Source organism: Aulonocara sp. 'chitande type north' Nkhata Bay, linkage group LG5 (assembly GCF_057382095.1).
Source record: "Aulonocara sp. 'chitande type north' Nkhata Bay isolate Kocher_YH1m ecotype deep benthic linkage group LG5, A_spYH_male_GT1.1, whole genome shotgun sequence".
Taxonomy (NCBI): Eukaryota; Metazoa; Chordata; class Actinopteri; order Cichliformes; family Cichlidae; genus Aulonocara; species Aulonocara sp. 'chitande type north' Nkhata Bay.
In genome coordinates, this window is record NC_141348.1 from 24065405 (window position 1) to 24080928 (window position 15524).

Sequence of the window (15524 nt, forward strand, 5' to 3'; positions counted from 1 at the left end):
TGGTATACCACGCAGGGCGATAACCTGCTCCAAACACCCCTGAGAACCTGTGAATTGATATGTGTACATGTGAATTGATATGCACATGTACACTGTCTGTATTGATTGCACATTTGTGTCCTGCCTCTTTTCCACTGCCCCAATTTGGCTGCAGGTGCAAAGCCAGGCCTACCTTGGTGCTTCTTCAGAACTAGCCCACATTTTCTAAATTTTCTGTGGAAACAAAATCAGCTATTTGAGCTGCATCTGCATGTCATCAGTTGAGAGCAAAAAAGTAAAAAATAAAGAAAGTATACAATAAGTACAGTTAAAGCTGAATATACATGCAAATACTTTGTAGGCGGACTGTCAAAATACACACTAATGTATTGTCATGAAAATATTGTGGGGTTCCATACAGGCTCATGTATAAATATGATTATTTATTTTTAATAAAAATTTACTTATAAAAACGATATTTATTAATATATTTTTATGTAAATAAGTAATGTATTAACTTAATAAATTTAAATATTAGCGGGACAATGTTGTCGGCAAACTAAGAGAGACGAAGAAGAAAGCAAGGGGCACTGCAATAGCTTGATCCAGTGTACTCTTTGATGGAGTTGCTCGTCCCGTAAAGCCGGTTCAGTTATTATGTATCCAGTCCCAAACGCTTAAGTATGATCACCTCATACACACCGGCTGAGTGTTTGAAAATGAAAATATTGCACATTACTGACGGACTGCAGTAAAATACAGCACACAGATCAGTAAACAGAGTGACCTATAACGGTGCAGTTATGGCTGAGCTTTTCTAGCAGCCAATAGGATGCGCGAGTGTGACGACACTGATGACGCGGAGCTGTTTGGCGCGGAAGTTTGTTTTGTAACTTCGGTGTCTGGTCGTCCGTGGCTTCGTCTGCTCAGTAAAAGTATGTCTACCATTTTTCATAAAAACATTTCTGTCAACCTTACCAGAACATTTCATATCGACATGATGTTAAAGCACGTTTGTGTTAAAGTTATTGAAATGTGTCGTTTATTATAGCGACAGTGGTTACCGTCCCCTCTTATTTTTTTAACTCCCCTGTGTGTGTCTAGCCTAATATAGCTATTAACAGCCTTCTGTCCTTCATATTTCATCAGATGATGCGCAAAAAGCGACGCTCCTCCGTGGATAAAGGAGAGGGAGCTCCTGCAGCACCTAGTAAGTTTAAAACGTGTATGTGTATAAGGCATGTTTCTCCATGTATTCCCAAAAAATTCATCAGTCTTGGGAGCTAAGTAGCACCTATGTTGACACAGTTTCCCGCGAGAGAAGCTGTATAGCTGTTTTCTGTGATATTGTTTTTTAAGGTTTATATCTGCTTTCAGAAGTGAAGAAGAGTCGCAGCGCTGGTCGCCAGTCTAAGGAAGCTGCCCCAGAGGAGACCAGTCAGTGTGTGTTTGTTGACTTTGTCAGAGTGGCCGGTGTCACATTGAGACAGGGCGGCATGCCTAACGAGATAGGTAAACGCACTCAATTCAGTTTTGAAACAAAGCAGGGCTGTAAATGAAATGAGATGCTCACCTACATCTGGTCTTATCCCTCTCCAGGTGTTGACCAAGTAGTGTTTCAGAGACGAATACAGCAGCAAATTCAGAAGAGCCCCAGGTATCCTGGTGTGAGTATAAACCGTACAACAACCCTACAGTAAACACAAAAATACAACAAAAAACACGTTTTGCCCTAAGTTCCTACTTTTCATCTCTTAGATCATTCAAGAATTCATCACAGCACTGGAGTCATATATGGAGAACACTGACAGGTTTAGGAACTGCCTTCTTCCATGCATCCCACAGTCGTCTAATCGAGACTCCAGGTAAACATCCCATAAACAACCAATGAATTATAAGGCTACTTTTGACAGCTCCATAAATTATGGAGGACACAGCTAGAAGTTGGACTAAGCTAATAAAACTGATATGTTTTCATGTGTGCTGCAGTTCTGTCAGTTCATTCCAGGAAAGCCTGCTGCGGATGTTGTTGGGGATTGAAATGTTACAGGTGAGATTTTCTGTGATCACCTCTAAATGAAAACTGCATTTTCACAAGCACAGTCAAAATGAAAAGCAGTATGTATTAGTACAAATACACTACCACAAATCCCCAATCACCTGTCCTTTTTTTTAATAGACTTCCATCATTAACACCTTGCTTGAGAAGCTCCCTGAGTATATGTTAGATAGGTCAGTATTTCCTGACATTTTGATGTACTACACAATTTTTTGGTTTAAAATTTGGAATACTTTTAATATGTCTTTAAAAAAAATCTAACTGTCTTCTCTACTCCATAGTACCAGCAATGGAGGAGTTAGTATCCCACGCATTATTATTAACCAACTCAAATGGCTAGACAGAGTTGTGGACACTAAGGTAATCATTTGTTTGATGACAGGTTTTGTTGCTTTTGTAATTGAAGGTGTGTCTGGCCTGTTGAGTTTGTCCTATAATCACATGTTTCTTCTTTTGTGCTTATTTATCTTCCTGCAGGATTTGGCGTCGAAGCTCATGGAGTTGGTGTCAGTAGCTCCGGCGGAGGTTCAGTGTGACATCATCACCAGTTTGCCAGAGATACTGGAAGACTCCCAGCACAATGATATAGCCAGGGAGCTCAAGTATGTACACTAAATCTCTAACACACATGTGCTGTGGTCAATCTGTGTTTTAAGGTTGCTGCTAATACCCCTCCTCTCTGCAGCTCTTTACTCCAGGAGAAGACTCAGTTGACCGTTCCCATCCTGGATGCCCTTTCTAGTCTTAACCTCGCATCTTCATTGCTGACAGAGGTAGTGTGGACATGCACATATAAACACACATGTGCACTGGTAGAAATGCGTTCTTACTTGTCGCTTCTCTGGCTTTTCAGGTCCGTGGAGCTGTTATGGCCACGCTGGCTGCTGTGCAGCTAGAGGACCTCCCCGTAGTGGTCAAGTTCATCCTGCACTCTGTGTCGGCCTCTGATGCATACGAGGTCAGAGTGGTCAAGCAATACAAAAAAATCCCCATACACACCATAATTTTACTAAATGAATGGATATGAGAAGTGGTTCCTTGTTTTTAGGTTGTCTGTAATCTTCGAAAAAAGCTGGAGCTTGAGCAATGCGTCCTTCCGCCTGTGCTGCAAGTCTCTCAGAGTCGTATGAATAGCAAAGCACCAGGCGGGTAAGATAACAATTAATTTATAGCCCAGTATCAAAACATGTGACACACCTGAAGTTTTGAAGTAATAAATGTGGTTTGTTGGTGATGTGATCCAGTTTTTGATGTTTTTGATGCAGGTCTGCCTCCGCGGCAGCAGCTGGCAGCAGCCAGGACAGCATCTCGTTGCTACTGGACTGCATCAAGTCTGCAGTGCGATTCCAGAAAACCATTTCTGAGGCTTGGATCAAGGTATGAAATGAACTAATGTTCTTATGGCCCCTCACTTAACTGACTGAGTCAATTGCTTGTGTCAGTGACTTAAATGTACTTTCCCCCCTCTCTCTCTCTTTCTCTCTGTTTTTTTTTAATAGGCCATAGAGTCTGTGGATGAGGTGGAGGGGCATAAGGTAAGTTCAGCATATTCCCAAAGAATGCTAACTGACGGCTTGGTCCCATTCTTAGGTCTATACACTGGTTCTCAAACAGAAGGGGGCCATGGGTCACCAGGTGAAAAATTCATGGCTGTATACATAAGAAGAAGTTGAATTAATGTAATTTATGCAGTTAAGCTGCTGATTTTGTATTTAGTGACAGATTTAAAACATTCTGGGGTGACGAGTGTGATTTTAGCTTCTGTATCATCAGAGTTTGAGAACCACGGGCATCCAAAAGTCTCCACTATTAGAAAGCTATTGGATAGTTACTTTTAACATTTCAAGCACATTTCTTCATAACATCTGGATAATTTTACAGAAATTAATTTCTCTTGCTTATCATAGTGACTTGTTTGAGTCCACCACCATGTGTACATGCACCTACTAGACCATGTTGTTACTCATCTTTACTGATGTCAACTGTCACAGTTGGATTATGGGAAACATTTTGAAGGAGGACATTTAGGAAGCCTGTTTATACACCACATTAAGGTTTTTAGGCATCTCTTTGTAATATTTCTGCTTTGCCATGTTAGGTCATGGATCTCCTGGTGCTGCTCATTCTTCACTCCACCAATGCCAACCAGAGCCGACGGGGGGCAGAAAGAGTGCTGAAGGTCAAAGTGAGAAACGGACTGATCCAAGAGGCTCTGTTACAGAGAACCTTCAGGGACTACGCTCAGGTGGGTCAGCCTGTAGAAATAGAAGCTTAAATATAAGAACAGTGCAGTTTTTTTTAAATTTTTAATACTTCATTGTATTTATTATTGTTCTTCTTTTAGGTCATGCGAGGGTACTTCCCCTCCACCCTTGCTTTAGCTCAGAGTTTGGTACGCTCACCCGACCCCTGCGTGGTGCCTTTCGGAGGAAACATGTACCTACATGCCTTCACTGCGTTTGACTCTTACTGCCATCAGGTGAGTTTGAGAATAATTTGAATCATGCGTAAATGTTTCTAAATACAGATTCTTCTGAGTAATTCAACCCCGTGGTATTTTAATAGGAGGTGGTGGGCTCTCTCGTGACCCACGTGTGCAGTGGTGTGGGTGGAGAGGTGGACGTGGCTCTGGAGCTGCTCTGTGGTCTGGTTAACGAGAAACCCTCGGAAATGGCCATGTATGCTGTTTTTGTCAAGGTGACGAGGCGATCGAAACATTGTAGCTGCAAATCAAATATACAAAGCAAGCAGCGTGCGGATGATGGCTTTTCTTACCCAGCAGCGGTGTTTTTAAAATGTTTTTGGTTCTGATTGTAACCAGTCATGATATTTGACATAGGGAATCTTGGACTACATGGACAACCTCACTCCGCAGCAGATTCGAAGACTTTTCCACCTTCTGAGCAAACTGGCCTTTGGACAGAAGCAAGGATCTCACATTCAGGTGCAAAATCACGCATTCGGGGGATCCAGATATTGGACAGCCCAGCCTTGGACACTTTTTCTGCTTTTTTTTATTTTTTACTGTCCCTCATCTACTGACCTGTGTTCTTCTGTTTTATTCCAAACAGGATGATATGCACATAGTGATCCGCAAACAGCTCTCCAGCACTGTGCCCAAGTACAAGCGCATTGGCATCATTGGTGCTGTGATGATTGTAGGCAGCATGGGGGCTTTCAGGTAAAAACTTGTTTGGCAAACATTAGATAAGCATCTTGTTTACTCTGTGATTTAATTTTTCGGTGTCATCAGCAGACTCTGTCCCTAACCTCTTTTGTCTGTTCCAGGTCCAAAGCGAAGGAATCGCAGAGCAGGTCGCTGTCCCAGGAGACAATCAGACAGGTACGTATTAGCCATTAAAACAAGTGGTGCTAATGATTTTTTTTATTGATTACTCTTTAAAATCTCATTATTCTTTTATCTTTGCCACATCTTTGCCTGTTTTATTTAAGATAACAGTGTTTGATCAGCTAGTATTTAAATATATGGTGTATCTACATTGTAAAAACTTCAGAACCTTTCAAACTTTGGACCCTTTCATTTTGGTTGAACCAGTATTTTTTTTTTTCCTTTGAAGTCTGTCACAGATCTCCAGTTATGTTTGTTTTTCCCGCTGCAGGTGACGGCTCTGTTGGAGCTGGTGAAGTCGAGCAGTGAAAGCTCACCTGAGGCTGCAGCTCTTTATTATGATGAACTGGCCAACCTGATTTTGAGCTCTACTCTGGACCCACAGGTCCAGGTATGTTTTAGAAACTCACAAAAACGTCTCTCTTATTCTGCAATATGTAGAATATCTCGCTCTTGCTGCTTAAGAGGCTTTCTCAAATGCAGTTTGTCATGTTGTACTGAAGGCAAACTGGAGGCTACATTTACTGTCTCATCATGAGGTCCAAAGTAGCATTATGTGAAGCTATAGGTGTTAGCTGGTCAACATTCTAGCGTTAGTGCAGCGGTCCCCAACCTTTTTTGCGCCACGGACCGGTTTATGCCCGACAATATTTTCATGGACCGGCCTTTAAGGTGTCGCGGATAAATACAACAAAATAAAACTAGTACCGGTACCGAAAAAAAGAAGATTTATTCATAACACACGTGAAAAGACCAAGGAAAACCGAGTAAACGATAAAAACGATAACAAAATAACGCTGAAAACCGATTAAAAACCCTGAAAACTATACATTTCACACCTGAGCCTCAACTCTCGTGGCCCGGTACCAAACGACTCACGGACCGGTACCGGTCCGAGGCCCGGGGGTTGGGGACCGCTGCGTTAGTGGATATGATTACAAAGATGTCTTTGCTCAGACATAACTTTTAATTATTTTCTTTCTTTGTGGTAGTTTCTATTTCTTTTTAAAACTGTTTTTATACATTAATAACTGTACGCATTAAACTTTAAAGTAAAAACTGATTGTACTGTACTTTGTAAGATGAAACCTTCCTGTTATTTTCTTTATTCTTCTAGGACATGATTGGAAAAAGTGTCCTTCAAGACTTTGAGGATGACTTTGTAGTGGACCTGGGCCCGGAAATATCAGGGTCAGTGATGATGACGTAGTAACTGTTTTCAGCATACTGAGTTATATTTTTATATAATTGGTATCACTGAGCCGCCCTGTTTTTTGTCTTTTTTCAGGTCCTTTCCCTTTCCGGCCCGTGCAATGTACAAATTGTATGAAGATGAGGAGCAGGGAGGCATTGCTATCAACCTGATGCCTCTACTGGCCAAAGACATCCAAAACAAAGGAGATTTGCAAAATCAAGTCAATAAGGCACATAAGTGAGTCGTCCCCATGATAAGAGAATGCTAAATCAATAATCTGTTTTGCTCATTGTATTTACTGTATTTGATATTTCCTGTTTGTTGTATTTGTGGGAGCAGGCGAGTGTCTTCTCTGTGTTTGTCCCCATTTTTCCGTCTCCTGAGGTTGTGTGTGGAGAAGCGGCATCAGGGAGACTTGGAGGAAATTGACGGCCTTCTGGGTGAGGAAGAAGGAGTGACGAATACTTTTTGGAAACCGGTGTGGTACTGTGGCTATAAAGCAGTTTATGCTTATGTGTTTATGTGCTTCATTACAGGGTGCCCTCTGATCCTAACAGACATGGACGTAGTAGAGAAAGTTGAGAGCTTGTCAAAAGCTGAGAGGGAGTTCCTCTGTACTTTGCTCTTTCACACCATCAATTGGTTCAGAGAGGTAACTGCATGTTAATGTCAGTTTACTTATTTGGAAAAGACAAGATGTGTGACTGAAGCCCCAGCCACACAGCAACACTTTTCCCCTAGTGGCTGGTCTCTAGGCCTGCGTGACTGTCGCCTAAAGCTGTGTGTGTTTTTCCACAGGTGGTAAATGCATTCTGTACACAAAAAGACACAGATATGAAGATGAGAGTACTGACTCGCCTGCAGAACATCACTTATTTTCAGACACTGTTGGAGAGAGCTCTGGCAGGTGTGTTTTTGATCCAACAATAAAAGGACTTAGAACCCCTCTTTTCTGCCCTGCAGTGTCAGTTTTACTAACAATTTACTTTATTTTGACTTTCAGGAACACCTGGCTATGTGCCACCTATTGCTAATTTTGATGGAGACAGTACAGATGGGATTGTACCTAATTCCACTGTTCCTGTGAATAAGATAAAGAAAGGTGAGTCCACCTGTAACAGGATATTTTAGCCTACGTTGTTTATATGCTTCTGTTATGTGTATGTTAGTTATACATAATAACATTGACCTCGTTATGCTATTTAGATGGCACAGGAAAGAAAAGGAAGGCCTCTGGTAAGAATTCTTCAGAAAGCAGCTCACAGGCTGAAGAGGCGACAGAAGCAGATGAAACTCAGCAGGTAAACATCTCACAAAGTCGACCCTCTCATGTGTTTGTTTAAAGCAAAACAAACTAAAACATGAACTTGCTTGTGATCAAGGAGCAGCCAGAAAAGGAGAAGGTAAAGGAGATCCGGCCAGGTGTCAGCCTGGCGTCCTACAGACCGTTTTTTAGGGAGCTCGACATGGAGGTGCTTAGCGTTCTGCAGTGTGGGCTGCTGTCACGCTCGCTGCTGGACTCTGAGCTCCACACAAAGGTAAATAAGCGTTTTTGGAAACGTGTGCTGCTTAAATGTATTTTACAACTATACCGTATGCACCATTTGAATCAAGCTAATGTTTTTGCATTGCTAAGGTGCGAGAGGAGGTTCTGCTGGGCCCTGCTGAGCTCGTCTTCCTCCTGGAGGATATGCTTCGCAAATTAGAGTTTAGTCTAACAGCTGCCCCGGCCAAAAGAGCTCCATTCCTCAAGGTGTGGAAAAAAGCATAGCAACAGTAGTAACGAGCATTATGGAGCAATGTTAGAGAAAACAAATACTCTGTCACAATAAACACTGCTCATTTTAGGTTAACATTTCATATATTGTAGCAGGAATTCTAGTCACAGATGGAGCAATTTATTTAGACCAAATTAATTTAAGCCTGTTTGTCCTCGAAACTCAATAGTTTCATACAGTATAAATTTAATAATTTAACTGTAATTATTGAACTATGTTCCTGTGTAGGGAAGAACTGATAAGAGTGTGGGCTTCTCCCACCTCCAGCAAAGGAGCTCTAAGGATATTGCCTCTTGTTGTGTCCAACTTATGCCTGCTCTCTGCTCACACCTGGAGAACTGCCACAACCACTTCCAGGTATCGAATCATTAAATGTCTTGACTTCAGATGGGAAATCACGTTTTTAAGAAATTCTCACACATGCTTTCGCTCTTTCACAGATTATGCTATCTGAAAACAACGGCGTTGTTGATGGACCTGCAACAGATGTGGAGGAATACCAGTTAATGTCTTCAGCCTATCAGCTGCTCCTGCAGGTCCTGAACACTACCTTCAGCTGGTAAGGAGAAACAGCAGCACTGATGTTTACCTCAGAAGACATCTAGAGCAGTGTGCCTTGAGAAGTGTTTGCCTCAGTCTGACTGGTGTTGGGTTTTATGTGATATATATGTGCATCTCTCAGGTCTGGGTTTAGTCAACCAGCACAGAAGAGCTTACTGAAGAAGGCTCTGGGATTTTTTGCTGGACGACTCAAAGAGGGAGGTGCTGAGCTGACTCTGGAGCAGCTTGTGAAGTGAGTGGTTAAGTTTTAAGACTCTGCTAGAGGACACTTCTCTAAATAGTTTGATTTGTTTTTTTCATCTCTCACTAAGAAGTCTTATTTCTGCGGTAGATTGTTACATGCACATGCTTACATGTTACACGCTTACATGTAAAAAAAAAAAAAGATTTGATATCCAGGGACCAAGCTATTGTTGACAGAATGCTCCCCACAAAACTCTTTCTCTCTCTTCTTCTTCCTCTGTTTTTATTTTAGACATTTCTGATATTTGTGTTTCATAACATAATAAATGCATTTGTTTTCTCTGTTTTGTTTTTTAGACACAGTTTTGAATATCTGCTCAACTTCCGCAGCACAGTGCCAAATCTCAGCATAGCTCTGTGTCTCTCTCAGCTTCTCTCCACTGTGTCAGAGAAAGGAGGAAATCCTGCCGCTTACAGAGAGCAGACTGGTTGGGCTAATACGATGCCTCATTTTAATTCACTTGAATTATTTTCAAAGAGTGTGTGAGGACCTGATTTATTTATTTTTCTTGGTTTAGCGTCCCTTGCACGGCGTTTCTTGAACCAGGACTGGGTGACGGCCAGTGGCGAGAAGGAGCGAGGCACCAAATTCAATGAAGCACTTCACACTCTCCTGAGGTACGTCTGCATTTTTTGTGGCCCTCTAGTGCAAATGTAAACTCAAATGAAAGCAGCTAAAAGTCTTGAGTATACACTGACTGGTCACTTTATTAGGTACACCGTGCTAGTACTGGGTTAGACGTCATTCAAGCACAGATTCACCAAGGTTACTGGAAACATTCCTCAGAGATTTTGGTCTATATTGACACAATATATCACACAGCTCCTGCAGATTTGTTGGCTACAATCTCCTGTTCCATCACATCCCAGAGATGCACTTTTGGATGGGATCTGGTGATTGTGGAAGCCAGGTCATGTTAAAGAAACCACTTTGACTGGTCATTTACTTCATGTCTTCCCCCTGATCTTTCTTCCAGCTTTCTTGTTTTCTCTCCACTGTAAAACCCCAAAAATATATTTTAAGAAAAGAAACCACATTCATGTTGTTCCAGCTTTGATTGCTTACAGTATGGGAAGGGCTCGGATAGACTGTGGTGTTTAAAGATGCTCATTTGGTACTAAGGGACCCCCCAAAAATGTCTCCCACTCCATAACAACACAACCATAACCCTGAAACATTGACGCAAAACAGGATGGATCCATGCGTTCATGTTGTTTACACCAGATTCTGACTCTGCTATCCAAATGTTGCAGTAAAAATCTTGAAACATCAGATGAGGGAACATTCTTCCAATCTTCTGTTTCCTAATTTTGCTGATCCTGTGCAAATTGCTGATCTGCCTCATACCTTGATTGTAACAAGTGGTTATTTGATTTATTGTTGACTTCCTTCAAACTCATAGAGAGCTTGCTGTTCTCTGTTGACTGGTGACATCTAGAAAGTTGTTTCGACCATGTCTGCAAGCCTAAACGCGTTTAGTTGCCATGCTTTGGGCTGATTGGATATTTGCACTAACCAGCAGTTGAGCCGGTGTACCTAACAAAGCAGCCGGTGAGTGCATATAAATATATCACCAGTAGGCGATAAAAAATTAAGTACATCACACATCAGTGTCAAATTTAGTCTAAGGTAATTCAGAAATCAGAATCACGATCTTTTTATCTTGCAATATCTTTTTCTTCGGCTGCCTCTGTAGCATCTATCTGGAACATGTTGATGATATTCTAAAGGCAGTGGAGGAAATAGCTGCTCAAGGAATCCCAGAGCTCATCAATGCATCAAAAGATGAGAGCTCTGCTTCCTGGCCCACTCTCAGCAGGTAGGTCTCTACCATGAGCTCTTGATTCTCAGTCATACTGGAGTCAACTCTGGTGATTGTACTGTTGGTTAAGCTGTTAGATTAAGATCTGAGTCTTTGGTTTTCTCTCTTTCATCAGGCAGACATTCCTGGTGTTCTACAAAGTCTTGATGGCAGAGCTTGAGAAAGCTGTTCGCAAGATTCCTGCTAGCAAAATGAGTGACAACACTGAGGTCAGCCACTAGGTGTCACACTGTCCAGCATGTTCTCCTTTATGTAAATCACAGTAGTCAGACCCATAAACTCAGAAAGTCATGTATGCCTTTCTTCTAGGCTCAGAGTGAGAAACTGCTGACATGGAATCTGGCTGTCAGGGACTTTCACATCCTGGTCAACCTGGTTAAGGTATAACATATAAACTGACTGACTGCTGACCTTTAGCTAAGTATATGGTCACGGTTAGGGGTGGGTTTTTATAATCGATTCATCGATTAAAATCGATTCTGGCTTGGATAACGTAAAATCGATTCATTAAAATCCTGAATCGATTTTTTAATATAAATTTATTTTGTCCGAAATGCCAGAATCTCTGGTGACATCTCACAAAATTTCAAGAACCACCAAACAGTAAATGAGAGCAGGTACAGGGATTCTGCACATAGACTTAAACACACAGCGCGACCCGCGGATCAGAATCAGTTAGATGTCGCCTTTCTCACAGTCGGGGCTGAAAGCCGACAGCTCGCTGATCCGGGTCCGCGCTTTGTGTTCACGCCCTTTATGCGCTGATTCTAAAGCTGTTAGTTTGATCTCTCTCCAAACAATATTGACCGAACCAGCAGCAAAAGAAGATCCAAACGCTTCACATAAACATCGTCATGAATTCACTCTTTTACTGTTTTGCTTCCATTGCGATGCGCAGCTCTCTCTCTCTCCCTCTCTCCCTCCCCCCCCTCTCTCTCTCTCGAACAGTTTCGCTTTCTTCATTATTCGCTTGCTTGTTACACAAGTCTACCGCTGTTTACAGGCTGTCGGCCGCTGTTTTTTTCCCTTTTACATTCTTCCGAAAAGAAAGCCTCATTTCTGCTGTTCAATACTGAACAAATTTAAACTTTTTAATATTATTCAAAATGCAAAATGCTTAGCCGTGTGTCTAATAAAACCGCTGTAACGTCAGAGGTAATGTTCATTAATTAATGGTTTTCTTTCGTTTTTGATGTACTGCAGAATATTTTTATAAAATCCCAGGCCAGGAAAATCACCTTCATGTTTTTCTGTGTTTTATCTTCAGCTACTTTGACACAAAGGCATCTGCTGTGATGCTCACACCTTGGATAAAGTCTTGCGAGTGTCAGCTTCCTTTTTATAGATACAAAAATATGTAAATGTTCTGATCTGAATTATACTTCTGACTGTCAAAATTTCCCAGATTTAAATCGAATCGAATCGAATTAAATCGAATCGTGGATCGAATCGATTTGGGACCTTGTGAATCGGAATTGAATCGATTCTAGAAATCAGTGACGATACCCAGCCCTAGTCACGGTACTGTTGGAAAAGTGATTAGAATGAATGATATTTAAAAAGGGAGTTAATATCCATTCCATGTCACGTGTGTGTTTTTGTCCTTGCAGGTTTTTGATTCTCGGCCCGTTCTCAACGTGTGCTTAAAGGTGAGTGAGTTCTGCATGCTGACTATGATCTCACCTTCACTAACTGTTCAACGTTTTCCTTAACTGGTTTGAATCTTGTATTTGATAGTATGGCCGCCTTTTCCTGGAGTCTTTCCTGAAGTTGGGAATGCCGCTATTGGACTACAGTTTCAAAAGGCACAAGGTAGTTATGAAGCCACTTCACAGCTGTCGGTGTACTTTTATGTCAGATCTCCCACCCCCGTCACATGCACACTACACAGTGTCATGTTTACTAAAACTCTCAATGGTTCTGTAGGAGAGTATACCCTAACCATGATTTTATATACTGGCAAAATAATAAAAACACCATCAGCGTAGTAATCTAATTAACTTTACCCCACCGTCAGCTTGAGGATTGCATACAATGAACCTGAGCGGCTCTGCTGGCTAGCTATATGATAAGACCATTTTAAGCCAAGGATCTTTCCCTATGTTATTTTCTGCAAAGAAAAGTTTATATATCAGCACATATTGGAAAATATTTGTCCATGAACCTGTAATAGACATGGCGATGCTTGTATCTTTCAAGGAGGACGTCCAGAGTTTGCTGAAGACCTTCCAGCTCAGCACTCGGCAGCTTCATCACATGTGTGGACATTCTAAGGTAATTTGATTATTTCTGTTAAATTCAAGAAAGAACCGAGTCTGTGTAGTGTTCACCTTTATCCTCGGGATTTCTTTAACTGATTATAATACATTGGTGCTCAGATGCATCAGGATACCAGCTTGACCAACCACGTGCCAGCCTTGAAGAAGAGCCTCGAGCTGTTTGTATACAGAGTGAAGGCCATGCTGACGCTCAACAACTGTCAGGAGGCCTTTTGGATGGGTAATCTGAAGAATCGCAACCTGAAGGTAAAATATTATTTAACATTATTGTTTTAATTCCTAATACATTTTAAATCATTAACTTAAAAGAATATGATTTACCCTGCAGGGGGAAGAGATTCTTTCTCAGAGGTCACAAGAAGAAGATGATGATGATGAGGAGGAGGAGGAGCAGCAGCCAGAGCGTTCACCACCTCCACAGGAGCAGTCAGAAGATGAGGTAATTGTAATTTCTTGTAAAAGATAAAACATGAATTGGGCCGACACTCCAAAGGCTTTTTGCAGTTTAGACGTTTGTTGCCTATACACTCACACCCTTTGTTAGGTACACCAGTTTCACGGGCTCAGTTAAATTGAACAATGGAAGATTGGAAAAACATTGCTGATGAGTCTTGATTTCAAATGCAACATTTAGATGGTAGGGTCTCTCTTTGGTGTCGACAAAATGAAAAGTATGGATCCATTTTGCCTTATATTAGCAGTTCAGGCTGCTCGTGGTGTTTTAAGCATCTTAGTACCAACTGAACGTTGTTTAAAAATCACAGCCTGCTTGACTATTACTGCTGACCATCATCATAAAGAGATGGACATGGTCAACAGCAATACTCGAGCAGGATAATGTGCCAAATCACAAAACTGATTTCCTGAACCATAATAATGAAGTCACTGCACCCAAATAGTCTCCACAGACACCAAATCTCAGTTCAATAGAGCACCTTTAAAAGAGAAATAGATTTTTGTATCATGGATGTGCAGCCAACAAATCTGCAGCAGCTGTGTGATGCTGTCATGCCAATATGGACCACAATCTCTGAGAAATGTGCAGCACCTTGAGTTCAATGTATTAGTAAGGTGTACCTAATAAAGTGGGCAGTGGTGTATATATATTACAATTTGTTGTTTGTTTTTGAATAGTTATTAAACAAAAAAAAAAGTTTTTGGCATCTGAAAACTGGTTAAAATAAAATACAAAATAAGCCCCTCCCCCCTCCAATGCACTATACTTACTTTTAGAAGTATTAACTGGTCGGTTCAACAGCTTCAACAGACAGTTGAAGCTGTAGAGCAGTGGGGCCGATAAGATAACTGTCATTCTCTAGCAGGCTAAAAATTAGTGGCTGAGACAGTCAAAGGAGCTTGCAAAGAAAAGCGTCTGGACTTCTTTAAGTTGCTTGAAGACGTTTCACCTCTCATCCGAGAAGCTTCTTCAGTTCTAAGGTCAAATGGTGGTCAAATGGTTAGAACTGAAGAAGCTTCTCGGATGAGAGGTGAAACGTCTTCAAGCAACTTAAAGAAGTCCAGACGCTTTTCTTTGCAAGCTCCTTTGACTACGATGACCTGGATGACTGAGAACCTTCACAGACAGTGGCTGAGACAGTTAACAGGGAAGCGGTGTACTGTATAACTATGTAACTCTTTCTTACATATAGTCACTGTATTTATTCTCTACCATTAATGCTGTTTCATGCATGCGTGTTCACAAATAGTCATGTTTACCATGTGTGTGCTGTTATTGTGTGCAGGCCCAGGAGAGTGACTCTGAGGGAATTAAAAAGGTTAACAGGGTGGAGAATGTGGACCAGGAGGATACTTCAGATGACTCTGAGTAATACGTCTTTACTGACATAATAATAAATGTTTGAATCTTCCTATTTTCATTTTGTTTCTATTTACAGGTGAACACATCTCATTACTGTTAATCCTATTAAATAAGTTATCACACTAGGGCACAGTGTTAAAAAAAGTGTTACATTTGAAAGTGGTGGATGAATATGTCATTCATATGTTATATTTTAAAATGCTTACCAATTTAACGATTCCGATAAAATACCTTGTTTATCACCTTTGAAACTGTAAAAAAAAATAAAAATGATTTTGATTGTTTCATTTAATTTTCAAGACCTCTCTTTTCCAGATCTTGTATAAAATGGTATGTCCTGTCATTAGTTTAATATCACCATAATAATGTAGTGTTTTGACACGCTCTGTCATTTGAGGCAATGTTAGAGAACTTGCGTTTTTTTCTTTGTATTGTAAGC

The 15524-nt window shown here is 41.1% G+C and overlaps 1 protein-coding gene across 1 annotated transcript; it reads left to right on the forward strand.

Moving 5' to 3' along the window:
• Positions 1-825: 825 nt before the first annotated feature.
• On the forward strand, positions 826-15355 carry fancd2 (FA complementation group D2). Its single transcript, XM_086292337.1, has 44 exons — positions 826-914; positions 1129-1189; positions 1357-1491; positions 1579-1646; positions 1738-1844; positions 1969-2029; positions 2159-2211; positions 2320-2398; positions 2516-2640; positions 2724-2811; positions 2892-2996; positions 3087-3187; positions 3304-3415; positions 3538-3573; positions 4137-4283; positions 4383-4517; positions 4604-4735; positions 4878-4982; positions 5110-5219; positions 5327-5381; positions 5659-5778; positions 6505-6578; positions 6676-6819; positions 6922-7022; positions 7119-7234; positions 7381-7489; positions 7586-7684; positions 7789-7883; positions 7965-8120; positions 8219-8335; positions 8589-8717; positions 8801-8919; positions 9043-9153; positions 9462-9592; positions 9683-9782; positions 10862-10984; positions 11103-11196; positions 11297-11368; positions 12598-12636; positions 12725-12799; positions 13187-13261; positions 13366-13512; positions 13595-13705; positions 15009-15355. The coding sequence occupies exons 2-44, from the start codon at positions 1129-1131 to the stop codon at positions 15093-15095; spliced, it is 4359 nt and encodes a 1452-aa protein (XP_086148463.1). The 5' UTR covers positions 826-914; the 3' UTR covers positions 15096-15355.
• Positions 15356-15524: the final 169 nt, after the last annotated feature.

Coding starts and splice junctions, on each gene's coding strand:
- fancd2 (XM_086292337.1), top strand. CDS start 1,129: ATGATGCGCAAAAAGCGACGCTCCTCCGTGGATAAAGGAGAGGGAGCT. Junction 2,997..3,086: donor CGGCCTCTGATGCATACGAG/GTCAGAGTGGTC, acceptor CCTTGTTTTTAG/GTTGTCTGTAATCTTCGAAA. Junction 10,985..11,102: donor TCCTGGCCCACTCTCAGCAG/GTAGGTCTCTAC, acceptor CTCTTTCATCAG/GCAGACATTCCTGGTGTTCT.